The sequence below is a fragment of the Mus caroli genome, unplaced genomic scaffold (genome assembly GCF_978045245.1).
Source record: "Mus caroli unplaced genomic scaffold, Mus_caroli_1 scaffold_14, whole genome shotgun sequence".
NCBI lineage: Eukaryota > Metazoa > Chordata > Mammalia > Rodentia > Muridae > Mus > Mus caroli.
The window spans coordinates 83,625,391-83,642,532 of NW_028227269.1; the positions used below are offsets into that span (position 1 = coordinate 83,625,391).

General features: G+C 46.6%; 1 protein-coding gene across 1 annotated transcript; it reads right to left on the reverse strand.

Moving 5' to 3' along the window:
* Positions 1–6,662: 6,662 nt before the first annotated feature.
* Positions 6,663–16,212, reverse strand: Prox2 (prospero homeobox 2). Its single transcript, XM_029484315.2, has 5 exons — positions 14,741–16,212; positions 9,746–9,853; positions 7,957–8,151; positions 7,405–7,639; positions 6,663–6,722 (listed from the first exon to the last, which is right to left on the reverse strand). Exons 1-4 carry the CDS (start codon positions 16,028–16,030, stop codon positions 7,454–7,456), a joined length of 1,779 nt encoding a protein of 592 aa, XP_029340175.1. The 5' UTR covers positions 16,031–16,212; the 3' UTR covers positions 6,663–6,722; positions 7,405–7,453.
* Positions 16,213–17,142: the final 930 nt, after the last annotated feature.

Sequence of the window (17,142 nt, forward strand, 5' to 3'; positions counted from 1 at the left end):
TGTGAAAGAAATTGGTTTTGGTTTCTTCCAAACTCCCAGGGAACATTTAAAACTCCTAAGATTAGGTAAAACTCATATTTTGCATATCAGAATTTAGGGTAGGACTCAGATATTTTTAATTTTTTTTACTTGTTTGTTTTTTTAGATGGTCTCACATGTGGACTCAGCCGGCCTTAAACTTAACCGCCTTGCATTACACATGTGGCCTTTGGTAATTAAAAAAAAATAACTTTATAATTTTATATTTACTTATTGTGTATGTGGCACAGATATGCCACAGTGGATGTGTGAGGTCAGAGGACAGCTTGTAGGCATCAGTGTTCTCCACCGTGTGGGTTCTGAGGATCAAACTGTGGTGGCAGGCTGGGTGGCAGACGCCCATTCCTCAGCCTCAGTGTTTTAGTTGTGGGGTTTTTGTTTTGTTAATTATTTAACTTTGCAGTTCAGGCTGGCCTCAAATTCACAATCATTGTACCTCAGTCCTGGAGGACTAGGATTGTAGGTTTATGTTACCATGCCTGGCACATTAGCAGTTTTTTTTAAAGATCCCAAGGTAGTACTCAACTGTGGTTGACCTTGAGACTTTAAAGAGGGTTCTGTTTGTTTTGTTTGTCTGTCTCCAGGTTACAATTCATTCAATAAAAACAATTGCTGATGTCCCAGATCGGTTGGAAGAACACCACAAATTGCAAGTGTGTGTGTGTTTTGCCTACAATCTCAGTACATGAGAGGCCAATACTGGAAGATATGGAATTGAAGGCCAGCTCTAGTACATAGTAAATTTGTGGCTGGTTCAGGTGATATGAGATCCAGTTTCAACCAGAAAGGAAGGAGTAGGGAAGGAGTGGGGAAAGAAGGGAGGGAGGGGGAGGGAGGGAGGAAGAAAAGAAAGGAGGGAAGGAAGGGAGGGAAGAATAGAAATAGAATAGAATAGAATAGAATAGAATAGAATAGAATAGAATAGAAATTTAGAAATGTTTACAATTCACCTAGCCTCAGAGAGTTAATTTCCAAAGATGCTTCATGCCACAAAAGAACATACTGGGAGAAACAGGCTTAGGACAAACACATAAAACCAAGATTAAAATGTCTCCCGTTAGCTGGGTGTGGTGGCACACGACTTTATTCCCAGTGCTAGGGAAGCTAAGGCAGGAGGATCTCTGAGTTTGAAACCAGCCAGGCCAGTAAGGACTACATAAAGAGACTCTGTCTCAAAAAACAAAACAAGTTTCTAGTCAGCCAGGCCTTCACTGGTGAGACCCTGTCTCAAAGAAAAGAGAAGGAAAAAAAGATTCAACTTCTTGTTATAAGTGAAACTGTATACTTGCTTTGTAAACCTACAGAAGTTGCCGGCCAGTGGTGCCGGTGCCGCACACCTTTAATCCCAGCACTTGGGAGGCAGAGGCAGGCAGATTTCTGAGTTCGAGGCCAACCTGGTCTACAGAGTGAGCCAGGACAGCCAGGGCTATACAGAGAAACCTTGTCTTGAAAACCAAAAAAAAAAAAAAAAAAAAGAAAGAAAGAAAAAAGAAAACCTACAGAAGTTAATTAGATAAATATTCAAGTTAAAAAGTCTATTCAAGTAGCCAGGCGTGGTGGCGCACGCCTTTAATCCCAGTACTCGGGAGGCAGAGGCAGGCGGATTTCTGAGTTCGAGGCCAGCCTGGTCTACAAAGTGAGCTCCAGGACAACCAGAGCTATAAAGAGAAACCCTGACTCGAAAAACCAAAAAAAAAAAAAGTCTATTCAATGGATTGGTTAAAGATAGAAAATTATATAATTGTAGAAATAGACTAATTACCTATGATTAGAAGGATGTCAGAAATGGAGTCTACTGCCCTGTAAAAGCAAGCTTTAGAAATAAACTAGGAAATAGCATGCCAAGCACAGCAGCATAGGCGTGTCCTAAGGAAAAGCAAAGACACGCATGGCTTTAGTGGAGCTTCTTCACTGAATTCTTCCTCACAATGTATTAACATCTGTTCAAAGCCAAATTTTGTTCTGCATAGAACACATTAGTATATGTTACTCATAGTTGCTAAAACTGAGATTCAAGTATGTCTTATCAATAGTGCCACATAGTCATTCTCTCAAGTCTTTCCCACTGGAACACAGTACAGATGGCTGTCTTTGCTCAGTTTGACAGCTGCACACGGCTAACGTTGCCAGGGAACATACCGTGCACCAGGAGTGCTAAACGTCTCACATGCACTCTCTTCCCCAAACCTAGGACAGCACTAGGAGATAGCTGCTCTTTAAAGATGGCAAAGCTGAGGCCAGAACAGAAGGTAACCCACCAGGGCCATAGCTGGGAGGTCCCTGGGCACAGGCTTCTTAGGAAAGATGCTGGAATGGCATTAGGTCACCCCTGCCTGAGGAGTGGAGCAACTGGCAGGGAGAGATGGTGTTCTTGTATAAGGTGAAAGAGGGTGAACCACAGAGGCCAGGAAACAGGGAGAAAACACTTCCCAAGAGAAAGAACTGATATCTGAGAGCAAAAAGCATTTGGACATGGTAAAAACAGTTGGAGGCATCAAGAAGCCAAAGCCAGATAGTGAAGACTTGGTCCAAGAGAAACCAGACTACAAGTAGGTGGTCCTGTAAAGCCTGTGCTATTTGGGGCAATCTACCTCTTCTGTTTCCCTAGTGGGTGTTCCCCTTCTGCTTTCATCTGATGCTCCCTTCCCCAGAGGCCAGCATCAGTGTGTAGGGGTTGTTTTTATTTATGACGTCATTCAATGTCTAGAGCAGTGTTTCTCAACCTTCCTAATGCTGTCATCGAATACAGTTATCCATCTTGTGGTGACCCCCAGCCATAAAACTATTTTCTGACAGCCGGGCGTGGTGGCGCACGCCTTTAATCGCAGCACTCGGGAGGCAGAGGCAGGCGGATTTCTGAGTTCGAGGCCAGCCTGGTCTACAAAGTGAGTGCCAGGACAGCCAGGGCTACACAGAGAAACCCTGTCTCGAAAAACCAAAAAAAAAAAAAAAAACAAAAAACTATTGTGTGTGTGTGTGTGTGTGTGTGTGTGTGTGTGTGTGGTTTTCGAGACAGGGTTTCTCTGTGTAGCCCTGGCTGTCCTGGAACCCACTTTGTAGACCAGGCTGGCCTCAAACTCAGAAATCTGCCTGCCTCTGCCTCCCAAGTGCTGGGATTAAAGGTGTGCGCCACCACGCCTGGCATAAAACTATTTTCATTGCTACTTCATAACTGTAATTTTGCTACTGTTATGAATCATAAGTATCTGATATGCACGGTGGTCTTAGAAAGATCCCTGTGAAAGGGTCATTTGACACTTCCCTCCTCCCAAAGGGGTCACAACCCACAAGTTGAGAACAACTGTCCTAAGCACTTGCTTATTCTCTTCAGGTTGGTATCATCTAGTATAGAAATTGTCTAACCCTGGAAAATACTTTTTAATGAGTCAACTTCTATAGGTGAACATTTTATAGATATGTGTGAAGTGCAGGTCTACTGCAGGAATTATGATCCTTGGTCTTGGTAGTCAACTTGATTAGACCCAGAATCACCTAGGAGACCCATCTTTGGGCAGACATGTGAGAAGTTATCTAGATTAAAGTTAGCCTCTGTGAATGTCTGTGAAGGTCCATCTTAGTTTGGAGTGCACCCATCTCTGGGCAGGGATCCCAGGACTGTTAAATGGAGAGACAGCTGGGTATTAGCGTCCATTGTTCTCTGCTTCCAGTCATAAATGAGGTATGTCCTGCTGCCTTGACTTTAGTGATGATGAACTATACCCTTGAATTGTGAGCCAGAATAAACCCTTTTTTTCTTACATTGCTTTTTGAGGGTATTACAGCAAAAGAAACTAAGACTGTGGTGTGTATTACTAGTATTAGTAGTATATAATGTAGGACACAGAAGCTCTTTGTATTAGTTAGTGCCTGTAACTTACTGTATATCACACTGAGACTATTGTGAGAAATACCATGTTTGCTATATTGTAAGCTTTTCCCTAAGCACTAATCTAAAGGCAGTTAGAACTTCAGAGAATAGCTCAGTGGTGGGGTGTGTGCTTAGCACACATGATGGACTCCCTGTGTTCAGCTGCTGAAACTCCTCTCAAAAAAGAGGGAAGGAGGAGAGAAGTAGAGAGCACTTTCAAACGTGAGTGTGCATCATTCAGTCAGCCTGGTAGAGTGTTCTTTCTCTCTAACCCATCACTATAGTCCTCAGAGTTCCTAACTTCTCCGTGTTGAGAAATGTTGCAACATGTGAGGGCTATGCAAATACTTTACAGCTTGTATGAATCCACCAAAAGATTTTGAGTTTCATTTGGGGATGTACATATCATGAAACTTTAAGCTACTTTACAGAACCAGTTCTTGCACCTCAAAAGGGGATGGGGACTAGAGTGGATAATTATGAAAATTCATACTATAGGTAGATAGATAGGTAGGAAGGAAGGCAGGCTGGTAGGCAGGCAGACACAGATAGTGGAGAGAGAAGATAACTACTCAGGAAACCAGTGAAATTTCAGTTAGTTGGAGTCTATTTTTGAGATAAGATCTTATATAGCCTAAGCCAGTCTGGAACTTGCCCAGACTTGTCTGGAACTCAAGAGTGGCCTTGAGTTTATAATCCTCCGACCTCCCACATGTTTGAATTTCCAGCTTTGTGCCACCACACTAGGATTATGTGGAGCTAGAATCCAGGGCCTTGAGCAGGCTAGACAAGCACTCCAACTGAACTAAATCCTCATCCCTGAGACTAGTTTAAAATAGACCTCCAAGAGGGGCCTGGTGTTGCACATCTTTAATCCCAGCACTTGGAAGGTATCTTCGGCTGGGTGCTGTGTGCCTGTAATCCTGCCCTGGGGAGGTAGAAGGACCCGTGCTTATCTTAGGCCAGCTTGCTTTATATGGTTCATTCTAGGCAGTTAGGGTTACCTAGACAGACTTGCCTCAACAAAAAGTTCCTAGTATATGTGCTCTACAGAAGACCATCAGAGAACTGCCTGCTTTTGATAGGTGATTGAGCATACCCTAGCCTATGACTATTGTCTGCCACTGAAGGAGTATAGCATTATAGAGTACTTGAGTATGTCTGACTGGAGAGAGATCTGGCACTCACATATACCTTAATGGAAAAACTGACCAGACCTTTGGCAGCGTTGTGACTTCTGAAGGAACATAACTGGCTCCGCTCATGCTCACAATAAGTTCCCAACACTGACAAAAGCATACTTGGTAGAAACAGAAAACTGGAATAAGACAGAATTCTTCAACTGGCAGGGCACACATATTTATACATTCTTCTGTGTCGAGCTCAGTGGTTAGAGAATGCTTCCTGGCATGGCTGCAGTATACAAATGTTTTCAATTTGAGCTAGCACTTTTTTCCCCATCTAATTAGCATTCAGGATAAAGTCCACAGCCCTCAGGTTTGAGACGGGACAGTCATATGGATCTGTGAAGTTGTTCCTATGACTGTCCCACTAGCTGTGTAACATTGCTCTGGAGAGTTACCTTGTTCCCAAACAGCTGATGCCCTTGCACAGGCTACTCTGCTTGTGAATATTCAAAACTTAGGCTTGGCAAATTCCTTGGTTTTGATGAAAGGGGGCCTTGTGAGCATAGTAACAAATTAGAGAAATACTTGTATATAATTAGGTATATTGAGGGGCATTTAAAATAAGACTTGCCCTGGGTGTGGTGGCATATAACCTTAATCCCAGCACTCTAGAGGCAGAGACATATTGTTCTACATATTTCCAAGACAGCCAGGGCTACATAGACCCTGTCTCAAAAGACCACACATATACAATTCATAGCTGGGAATGGAGTTCAGTGGTAGAACACATACTTAGCAAGAGGGAAGGAGGCACTGTGATCAGTATCCAGTAAAACAAGCACCCCAAAACCTTAAGTAATCGATTAGATTTAATTATGTTTTGTTTCTGTTCTCCACTATTTGAACAGAAACTTGAGAGGAAAGACTTTGTTTGTATTGGTGTAGTCTGACATGTCTAGCAATAGCCAACACCACCACCCATCAAGTCACGAAGGTAGAGGAGCTAGATGTGGAGCTTGTTGGAGGTTGAAGGCAGGGAAGGGAGCTACTGTAGGCACGGTTGCCCCTCATTTAACACTGTAAAACCTGAAGTCTACTTCGTCCTGCCCACCTTCAGCAGTGCTTACAGGCTTGGTTCTGACTAGAAGACAGTTGTTCCACTATATGGGTTCCTCGCCTAATGGTGCTCAGCGTCAGTCACAACTGTGTTGGACCCAAGGGGTAAAACTCGGATGTCATTTGTTCATCTGTGCAAATTCATTCATAGACTGTAACCATTTTGAAGTAGGAAAATCTCTGCCTTTGTCCCAGCCCTTGCCATTTATGGCCTGTGAGCCCTGGAGAGTGTATGCTAGCCTCAGTTTCCTCCACAGGTTAAACAAGGTAGACTAGATGGTCCTCGAGGCCCCTCTGGCTTTCTCATTATGAAGTTCCATTTTTTATTTATATATATTTTTGTATGCATGGGCAGTTGGGGCACCAGTATATAGGTCAAGTAGGACTGTTAGGACTGTTAGCAGACCCAGTGTTCCAGCAGACAGATGCAAGCCACAGCAGTGCCGACCGAGGTTCTTTAGGAAGTTAGCCGAAGCCGTCAGTGAACGTCTTGGATGATGAAGCACTCCTGAGTGCCAACCTGATCAGATGGCAGTGCCAATCCGAGGGTGCCCTGTTAGTATGGATTTTTCCTGTTGGAGATCCCAAGTGACAGCATGAGTCCAGCGTACACAGCCATTGGTTCCTCCATAGTCCTGACTGATCCTGTGCCCTGGCGTAAGAATCAACGAGGTACCCACAGTTCAAAATTTCTTGGGGCTATTTTGATTTGATTTGTTTTGTTTTGTTTTGTTTTTATTTTCTGAGACATGGTTTCTCTGTGTAGCTCTGGCTGTCCTGGAACTCACTTTGTAGACCAGGCTGGCCTCCAACTCACAGATCCACCTATCTCTGCCTCTCCGTGCAGGGATTAAACCTGTTTACCACCACCACTTGGCTATGAATCTCCTTCCAGAGTTACAGGAATACCAGGAAATTATCACTGCCACAGCACTTAATGACTTTTAAGTGTTCTGATTGCAAACTTGTGTTCCTTTCCCAATAGACTACAAGCACACTGATAGATAAGCTGATGGGCTGTGGTTAAGGTTAAGTCTCTGATAATTCTGGACTAGAAAACGAGTATTCAGAATGGCAGTTGCATCTATGGGAGGGGTTGCTCTTGTGCTCTTGTGCTCTGATGTGACTACAGCTAAACTGCCATTTATGACAAAGCTTGAGCCACCCTGGGCCATTGTACTCATTTTGTTTGATCTTTGTCTTTGTGGCCAAGGCTGTCCCTAAGTTCCTGATCCTCCTGCCTCCACCTCTCACCTTGGACTCCAGGCCTGTGCCATCATACGTGCCCTCATTCTGTTCAATGTTAACTCGGGAACAGTCCCGGGAGGAAGCTGGGTGATTTGAGCATCTCTGGGACGTCACTGTCGAGTTTTGAGATAACCTTGTAAATGGGTTTCTTCCAGGAAGGATCTGAATCTTTCCCTGCCAAGACAGCCCTGAAGAACTCCTGCAGTGTCAGGGCGGCAATCTCCAAGAAGCAGTCTGGGACCTGCAGCCCCAAAGACACCCCCCAAGAAAAGGAAGAAATGAGGCACCATAGAGAGCCCATTGACTGGTGTTGCCCTGCTGCCCCGCTGCCCTGGGTTCTGCAGCCCAAGACTACCCTGTTCCCTAGTGAAACACCATCCAGAGAGCAGTCTTGGGTATTAGAGTCTTCCAGGACTTGTCGGTTCTACCAGCTGGGTATGTTTTAATGAGTGTGGGAAATGAGAGGGTTGAGCTTTCTTTTCCTTAGACCTGTTGTGAGAAAGGCTGTCCTCAACCTTACGACTGCCATCTGCCAATGGGACCCAGTGCATGTCTTACCTCAAAGTCATTCCCCTTGTTATAGTGTGTATTGAGAACTCGAAAAAGCTCCGAGTCTCGGAGGACAGCCAGCGCTTGGGCGTTCGTGATACCGTCTGAAAGAGCTTGCCGGGCATACTTTTCCATCTGGATGTAATAAAATTCACGGAAGTTGCTGAACCACTTGATCATCTGGGAGGTGATGCAGCGGTTGAACTGTGTGAACAAATGGTCCATCAAGTCAGACATTTGCTGCGAGGTGCTCGGAGTCAGAACTGTCAGTGCCCACTTCAGTGTGAGATTAATGTAAATTGGCTCAGGCACTAACCATTTTTCCTTCAGAAAAAGAAAACCACAGGTACTGGCCAATCCCATGCAGTTAGACTACAAAATCCAGTGTTTACTGGAAAATAAGATGTTATGTCTATAAAAGACTTTTAGGCTTTTGTCCATGTGTCTAAGCATGACTTACAGCCCAGAGGGGTAACTGGCCAAGGCGGGTGGTAAGGATGTGGGCCAGGGAGCAGTTTCCTGACAACTGGAGTTTCAGAACGAATGGAAATGTGAATCAGTATTTACTGTGGGAATCACAGAGATGGGTCTGAGGTATGCCCAAAGTATTAAGTGCCCTTACCTCACAACCTAGAGTGGTGGATTTCAGAAACTGCCTGTGGATGCATGCAGGGTTTTGGTTCTAACATTGTTTGATTTTCCTTACAGTTGCACATAATCTGTATTTATTTCCACTCAGTTCTGAGACACAGCAGTCAGATGTAAGTTTGATGATGTCTTATATTTTGAGTAGGGATCAAACCCATGTCTCTGTGCACACTAGACACGTGCTGTGCCACTGAGCTACAGCCTTAGCCCCTTACATTTAATGTATTCCCCCCCACCTCTCTCTCCTCTCTCTCTCTCTCTCTCTCTCTCTCTCTCTCTCTCTCTCTCTCTCTCTCTCTCTCTCTCTCTCTCTCTCTCTCTCTCTCTCTCTCCCCCGCCCCCCCCCAGGCAGGGTTTCTCTGTATAGCCCTGGCTGTCCTGGAACTCGCTCTATAGACCAGGCTGGCCTCAAACTCAGAGATGTGCCTGCCTCTGCCTCCTGAGTGCTGGGATTAAAGGCATGTGCCACCACTGCCTGGTTCACATTCTTTTTCTTTAAAAAAAAAAAAAAAAAAAAAAAGATTTGGACTGAGCCTATAGGTGGTAGAGCTCTTGCATACTATGCCCAAGGCCCTGGGTTCAACTCCCAGTTTAAAAAAAAAAATTTATGCGTATGAGTAAACCTTCATGTATGTATGTGCTCCACATGCATGTATTGCCTACAAAGGCCAGAAGAGGGCATCAGATCCCCTGGGCTGGAGTTAGAGATGGTTGTAAACTGCCATGTGGGTGCTAGGAACCATATCTGGGGCCTCCCCAGGAGCAGCAGCAAGTGCTCTTAACCACTGAGCCATCCCTCCAGCCTCCTCCATTCTTTTTCATAAGGATTGTACCAAAAAGTAATTCCTCAACTAAAGTCCTCTTGCTGCCGTCACTTTCCTCCTCGACCTAAACTTCCCATTTCCTTCTGGGATGGTCAGCTGCCCCCAGGCCTGAGCACCCTGAAACCCACTCACTCCTAGGGTAAGGAGATCCCAGGGTTGTTTGTTTATTTGTTTGTTTGTTTGAGGCAGTCTTAGAACTGGAGGTTGCATCTGTTCTGTCAATAACATAAAGGGTGTGTGAAGACCTAGGACTTGCCCACAGTGGGCACCACACACAGCAACTGAGGAGTTAGACCAAGGCTGCAGTGCATTGTGTATGACTTTACCTGAACATCAGGGAAATAAGCTTTCAGGAGGCTGGAGCTGGGGTACCGCGTGAAGAAAAACATTAGTTTGGCCTTCTTCAGGTGAGCAGGGCTCAGGCCTTCCTGGATGTGTTTTGGTGTCAAGGAAAAAAGAATTTTTAAAACAGGAGTTTGCATCCTGTGCCAACGGCATCTCTGCAAACATGGCGACCATTTCTGCAAGACATGCAGCGCGCGCACCAGCCCTACAAAGCGACACTGTAGAGGAAGCACGGATTCCATCTGCCCAAGGAAAGCAGCCTTTATGCCAGGAAGCAGCTTAAGCACTTCCACTAGAGCTACCCAGAAGACTGCTGAGGCCTGACTGCCGAGCCTAGCTGCAGAGCTAAGCCAGTTCTGGTGTTAGGAGATGTGGGCATTTTGAATGAGGAGACAATAAAAGGGGAAAGCGATCCAGCCTAAGCCAGTTTTGTTATTAAGACAATAAAATCATGTTTTTTTTTTTTTTTTTTTAAGTTTTAAACCCTGTGGTGATGCACACCTGTTATCCCAGTAATTAGGAGGTAGAGGCAGACAGATCAGAAGTTCAAGGCCATCTAGCCTTAGAATTCATGAGTCTCTGTCTCCAAAAAAAGTTAATAAAATAATAACCAGATCATCAAATAATTTTTTTACTAGATTATCAAAGTATCTCTGTGGCTTCTATCTGTCTGTCTGTCTGTTGTCTTTCTTTCTTGACTGGTACATTTGCTGTCATTTGTTCCTCTGGGAGCTGATAAGCCGGAAGCCATCCCCCACAATTCTCAAGTATCTTGGTGTGCAGAAGTCACACCTCGTGGCTTGTATGGCACTGGTGCAGCTTCTGTAACCTGAGTGCTTCTTCGGACTGGACTAGGAGAAGACAGCTCTGCCACAGACAAACCACTTGGAAACTTCAGGTAGACTGACCTTCCCCTTGTCTGCTGAGCCACAGCTCCCAAGTTGGGTCTCCTGTGATCCCTACCTTTCCTTACAGAGTTAGGTTCTGCTCAGCCAGAGCTCACAGGCTCCCTGTACAAACCTCTGTTGTGACATTAAAGTCAATCACTACAGGTGTTGTCACCCCAGCTTAGACTGTGAGCTCCCTGAGGACAAGGGCTTGAGCTTAACCTCTGTGTATTCCACATACCCTTCCCAGTGCCAGGAACATAGTAGACGTTCAATAGATGCACGTTAGAGTGAGTGGATGGCCAACACTACGCCACATATGCATATAAAAAGTTATACTTCAGGCCACCCCTCCCCCTAAAGACAGATTTGCCTCCTTTTAACTCTAGCAGGGGTTCTGTGGGGCTGCCCTCTGCACGTGAATCTCTAGAGTAAGCATGGGTGGTCCTAAGGCTGCTAAGGACCATTCCACAGAGTAACACAGAATGTGTGGGTATCACAGCCATTCACTGGAGCTGTAGGACAGTGGTCCCTGTAAGAAAATCCACAGAATATAGCTGGCTCAGGTGACTAGTCTCTTGTGTGGAAGACCCTGCCCCCTTGGTTCATAAAAACTGAAAATCTAGATTGGGGAACCCAAATTTCCTAAGTTAGGGTACTGATTTGGCCACCTGTTAGCTGTGTGAGCTGGGGGCAAAGTCACTTCTCTGGGGCTTCTTTCTAAAATGTGGTGTGATAGGTAAAACTTGGGCAGTGGTGGCCCTTGGGAGGCAGAGTTAAGAGTTAAGACAGAGTTAATCTGTGAGCTCAAAGCCAGCCTGATCTATTGACGTTACAGGCCAGCCAGGGCTACACAGAGATAAGCACTGTCTCAAACAGACAAACAAACCCTTGTGCTTGGCCACCAGATCCTGGGTTTGAAAGCTGCATCCTTATTCGCCTGTGTTGTGACCTGGACAAGTTCATCTGCTCCTTGCCCCTGCCTCTCAGATACCTGGTCCTCCATCACACCCTTATCTGAGACACTGGGCCAAATAGAGTTGGGTTCAGAATTTCTGTTATTTTATAAAGGGCTAATGTGGTCCAGGGGGATGGGGGCTAAGTGGGAGAAAGTCTATAAATTGCCTCCAGTAAGTTGAACCACCCAAGATATTTGTATTGCCCCTGGGGCTTTTAGAGTGTGATGTGGTGTGGTGGCAGACGTGTTTGTGACCCACTAAACACTGCCATCATCACCATCCTGCCTGGTGTTAGGGATGCATGGGGCTATGCACACTTGTATTTCATGTGGCTCCCATGGCCCATAGAAAACAAAGTGCATACCCCAGGCAGCAGGATTCAGGGAAGGAATAGTTGGAACCAGGCCTGGGCTAGGGCTGTCTTAGGATAGATCCCCAAACCTGAAGCTCATCCTCTTGACCAGGCAGGAGCAAACACACACAGGGGCCTACCAGTGTTGGCAGATTGACGGCAGTCTTCTGTGGGGTTGGAGATCTCTCATTGGATCAGAAACTCAGAATCTCTGCTAGGCTAGCTGGCCAGCAAGCTCTCAAGATCAGCCTGACTTGTCACTGGGTTACAGGCATGTGCAGCTGTTCCTGGCTTTGCTATGTGGATTCTGGAGATTCCGGCTTAGGCCCCCATGCTTGAAGAGTGAACACTCTTACCCAGAGAGCCATCTACCCAGTCCCCAAGAAATTAGTCTTAATGAGGATCTTTCAATAGGGAGTCTAAGCCAGTAGTATTTTAGCAAAGGCCCAGACAGATAACATTTCCTTATACCCAGTCTGTATACAGGATATTCTTTTTTTTTTTTTTTTAAAGTTTTCAAGATCACTTTTTTTTTTTAAAGATTTATTTATTTATTATATGTAAGTACACTGTAGCTGTCCTCAGACACTCCAGAAGAGGGCGCCAGATCTCGTTACGGATGGTCGTTAGCCACCATGTGGTTGCTGGGATTTGAACTCTGGACCTTTGGAAGAGCAGTCGGGTGCTCTTACCCACTGAGCCATCTCACCAGCCCACAGGATATTCTTAATCCCATTGAGGGAATGGTAGAGAATAAAGTGATTTTTAGCTTTGCTTTTAGGATTCCATAGCCTTCCAGGGAAGTCTGAGTTTAGGGGTGTTCAATCTACTGCCGTTAACCAGCAGGGGGCGCTCATAGAACTTAACAGTGACTGGCGCTGGCCCCCTAGGGCTTACAGCCTTGTAGCTAGCTAGCTGCTAGGTATACAGGTTTGTTTAGACCTGAACTTGAGAGGTGTGAATCTGAAGGCTAGGCTTCACAAGGCCAGTGAGAAGCTCTCAACCCACAGCTTGCTTAAAAAAGAAACAACAAAACAAAAACAAACAAAACAAAAAAGCTTTCAGGTACACTAATTCTAAAAGATGGTGGTTGGAAGGTTCTTTAGCTCTTAAGAGGTCAGGCTTCCTATATTGTCTTGAAGCTTCACCTCTGACTTGAACACAGTAAAGGCCCCGAGAAGTCTCACAGTTAAGAAACTAACCAAGCTACATATTTTTCTAATTTAATTTCGGGGGGGGGGGATGCCCTTAATGCCTGCACTTAGACAGGAGGCAGAGGCAGGTACATCTCTGAGCTTGAGGCCAGCTTGCTCTGTAGAGTTCTAGGAGATCAAGGACTACACAGAGAAACCCTGTCTGGAAAAAGAGAAACAAAAACCAATATGCTGATGATTAAGGGGAACACTCCAGTGGGAGCTGGAGTGTGATAGAACACACCTTTAATTCCAGCACTTAAGAGGCAGAAGCAGGTGGCTCTCTGTGAGTTTGAGGCCAGCCTAATCTACAGACTGGGATCCAGGATATCCAGAGGTACTGTCTTGGGGGAAAAAAAATAAAAACAAAGAAGAAAAGTAGGGGAAAGCTACAGGTCATCTTAGATGGCTTGGAGTTCCCCATGGGAAATCTTTCATGTGCCCAGCCTTTCAGCTCTTGCTAGCTGCAGTTCCTGCCCCCCTTTTCTGTTTGTTTTGTTGTTGTTGTTTTGTTTTGTTTTGTTTTCAGAGACAAGGTCTTTCTGCATGTTCCTGGCTGACCCGGAACTCACTGTGTAGACTAGGCTGTCAAACTCTGCCTGCCTCTGCCTTCCAAGTACTGGGATCAAAGGCGTGTGCCACCACCACACCTGAAGACTTCCCACCCTTCCAGCTGCTTGGGTTGGGGGGGGGATCATAAATTCTCTGAGGAAAACTACCCTTTCAGCCCTTTGTTCTTGGTCCCTTACGTATTCACCATGACTTCCAGGACTGTGCAGACCTTCTGCGTTGAGGACCATGAGGTTGGGGAGGTCAGACCTCAGATGAGGTTGCTCCTTTGGCCTTCTCTGCCTGGGAGAATGGGCAGCTGCTAGCCCAATTATATGCAGAGTTCTTCCACCCATGGGGTGTTTCTCTTATTTTTTTGGAAGCCCATATGAATTTAAGCAAAACAAAACTATTTCCGACCCAAAGGAGCACTCGGTTACAGCAGACTCTGATGGGTCGTTAAGTAAACGTATCTTCCCAAGATACTTCAATCCTAGACTACAGTTTCCACTTGGTTATGAAATTAGTAGGCTTTGAGGCTCGAGGAAGGTAGGCCAGAAGCATATTAAGTAGAACTTAAAAACCCAGGCATCGGGCTGGTGAGATGGCTCAGTGGGTAAGAGCACCCGACTGCTCTTCCGAAGGTCCAGAGTTCAAATCCCAGCAACCACATGGTGGCTCACAACCATCCGTAACGAGATCTGACGCCCTCTTCTGGTGAGTGTCTGAAAGATAGCTACAGTGTACTTACATATAATAAATCAATCTTTAAAAAAAAAAAAATCCAGGCATCGTAGCTCATGCTTATAAGCCCACCACTTTGGGAGTTGTAGTAGAACTGCCAAGATTCAAGGCCAGCTGGAGTACATAGTTTCTTGCCAACCTGGTCTAAACAGTGAGACTCTTAACAAAACAAACGGGGAAATTAAAGCCATTCCTTGTATAACTCCAATATTCCCGCTCGCTCCTCACATTCTGGTTTCCTGTTTCTCTGGGTGGGGACCATGACACATCCATGACCACCATTAAAGGATATGTGGATGGAAGAAAAAGGAAGTGAGTCAGCCACGCCCTGCAGCACGCCCTGCTCCATCTTCACAGGCGGTGGGAGGGGCCGGCTTTCCAGATGGACCGGGGTGAGAGACAAGGGGAGCTGCTGCTGGCTCAGCCCCCACGGTTGCTGGGCAGACTCTGGGGAGGTATGACTTTGGAAAGATGCGTCCTGGGGAGGGCTGCCACTCCAATGGCCATTGGGCCCACGACCCAGAAGCTGCCTAAGCATCTGATTTTCCCAGATGTGGGAAGGTACAGTTGTCAAGGGGCAATTTGGTAGGGGACTCTGATATGATCTGGGGACACCTCTTGGAGAGACAGGACACATAGGAGAATCTAGAGGCCTTGCCAGTGTTGAATTGCCCAAGGGAACCCCAGCTTGTGGCTGGATCTTTCTGGGCAGGGTGGCATGAGCAAGTGGGTCCTTATAGGCACTTCTCCCTGGAGGTGAAGGCTGGCTTCTGCCCTCTGATGCTAGCCCCTGGCAGCTTCGCTCCTGCTGCGTGAGATGGCTCTGTGGATCAAATAGCACTTGCTGTAATACCGAGTCCACAGCTTGGGAAACGGCCTTGCTCAGTTCTTTCCTCAGAGTCTCCACCAAGGCCCGTGGGCCAGAAGGACAGAGCATCAGCTCCTCTGAGTGCTGTAGGACCTCAGCTGCTCCGGGCTTTACTGGTCCACAGAGGTCCTTGCTAGAACTCTGGTGAGGCTTGCTCTCCACAGTCCAGGCACCAGATGAGCAGCTGTTCCTCGGCCTTGCCCTCGGGGAGCTTCTTGGCTCAGTTCCTCCTGGGCTCTGTGCTGGTGCTCTGGGCTCTGTGGCCTGTAGGACATGCTCCTGCAAATGTCTTAGCTGTTGCTTCAGTAGATGAAGCTGTTCTTTCACCTGGATCCCCCCCTTCTTGGGCCCTCGATCCCAGGCAGGGCTAGATTTCAGGGGACCTTGGTGCATGGGAAGGCTCTGCTTTCTCTTCCGCTCCCGACCCTTTTCTGGACAGTGCAAGCTCTCCCTGGCTCTGCCTGACACCGTCGAGCTAGGAGAGAGACACATGCCTCGGACAATGGTCTCTACTCTGGCCCTCTTCGCCTGGATATGCTCGTCCCAAAACCAGTCAGCTTCAGTGAGGCTGGAGCTGGGCAGCTGACCACTGGGAAACGAGTCTCTGCCTGCCTCTGTGGTGGCTGGGCTTCTCTCCTGGTCCATGCAGGTTTCTTCTGCCAGGTGGGTGCAGGTCTGAGACTGAGGAGGAAGCAAGACAGCAGGTGGATCCATGTCCTGCCTCTCCGGATGCTCATGCAGAGCTCCCAGGAGGAGCCCAGGGCCTTTGAGAGCCCTGCTAAATTGAGCAGCAAGAGGTGGGCCAGAGCGTGCTGAAGGGTCTTCTTCACACGCAGAGAGTGAACATCAACTGCTCCTGGGGTTCAGGAAGGCCAGAGTGATGGAACCCCTGGGACAGACTCCTGAAGCCAAAGACAAGAAGAAAACTATACACACCAATTAGAGCTATGCTTTTCAAACGAATGGGCAAAGGGATCACCTTGGGAGCTTGATAAAGTGTGGGTTTCTATTCAGCCAACCGGGACCAGGGCAGAGATTCTGCATTCCCAACTAGCTACCACACCATGTTCATTGAGGCCTATGAGAAGCTCCCAGAAGAGAACCTCTCAGGGAAGAATATCTGAGCAGAATAATAAATAATGATAGCAGGGTGTAGTGGTGCACACATTTAATCCCTGCCCTCATGAGGGAGAGTAGATGGATCTCTGTGAGTTAGAGGACAGTCTGGGCTACATAATGAGTTCCAGGACAGCCAGAGAGTGCCACATAGGGAGACCATGTGTCAAAACAATAACAAAAGATGATAGGACCAACTGAACAGTTTATCTATCCAACATCCCTGGGCTCGGAGCCATCGAGGGGTATACTTGGCTACACCATCCGTACACAACTGGTAAGCGACAGGCTGAAGTCAAACTAAGCCTGGTCAGTCAGATCCAGAGTGAGTGAGAGCAGCAGAGTCACCTGGGGGCTCCTTTAAAATAGCAGAGTCCAGGGCTGGAGAGATGGCTCAGCGGGTAAGAGCACTGACTGCTCTTCCACAGGTCCTGAGTTCAATTCCCAGCAACCACATGGTGACTCACAACCATCTGTAATGGGATTCAATGGTGCCCTCTTCTGGTGTATCTGAAGTGAGCAATGGTACTCATGTATGTAAAATAAATCTTTTTTAAAAATAGCAAAGTCCATTGATTTAATTAGAATAAATAGGACCCTGGTAGTGGACCAGGAACTCCCCACCCCAGACTGGGTCTCATGTAGCCCAAGGTAGCCTTGAACTTACTATGTAGCTCAGAGTGAACCTGAACTTCTGATCCCCTGCCTCT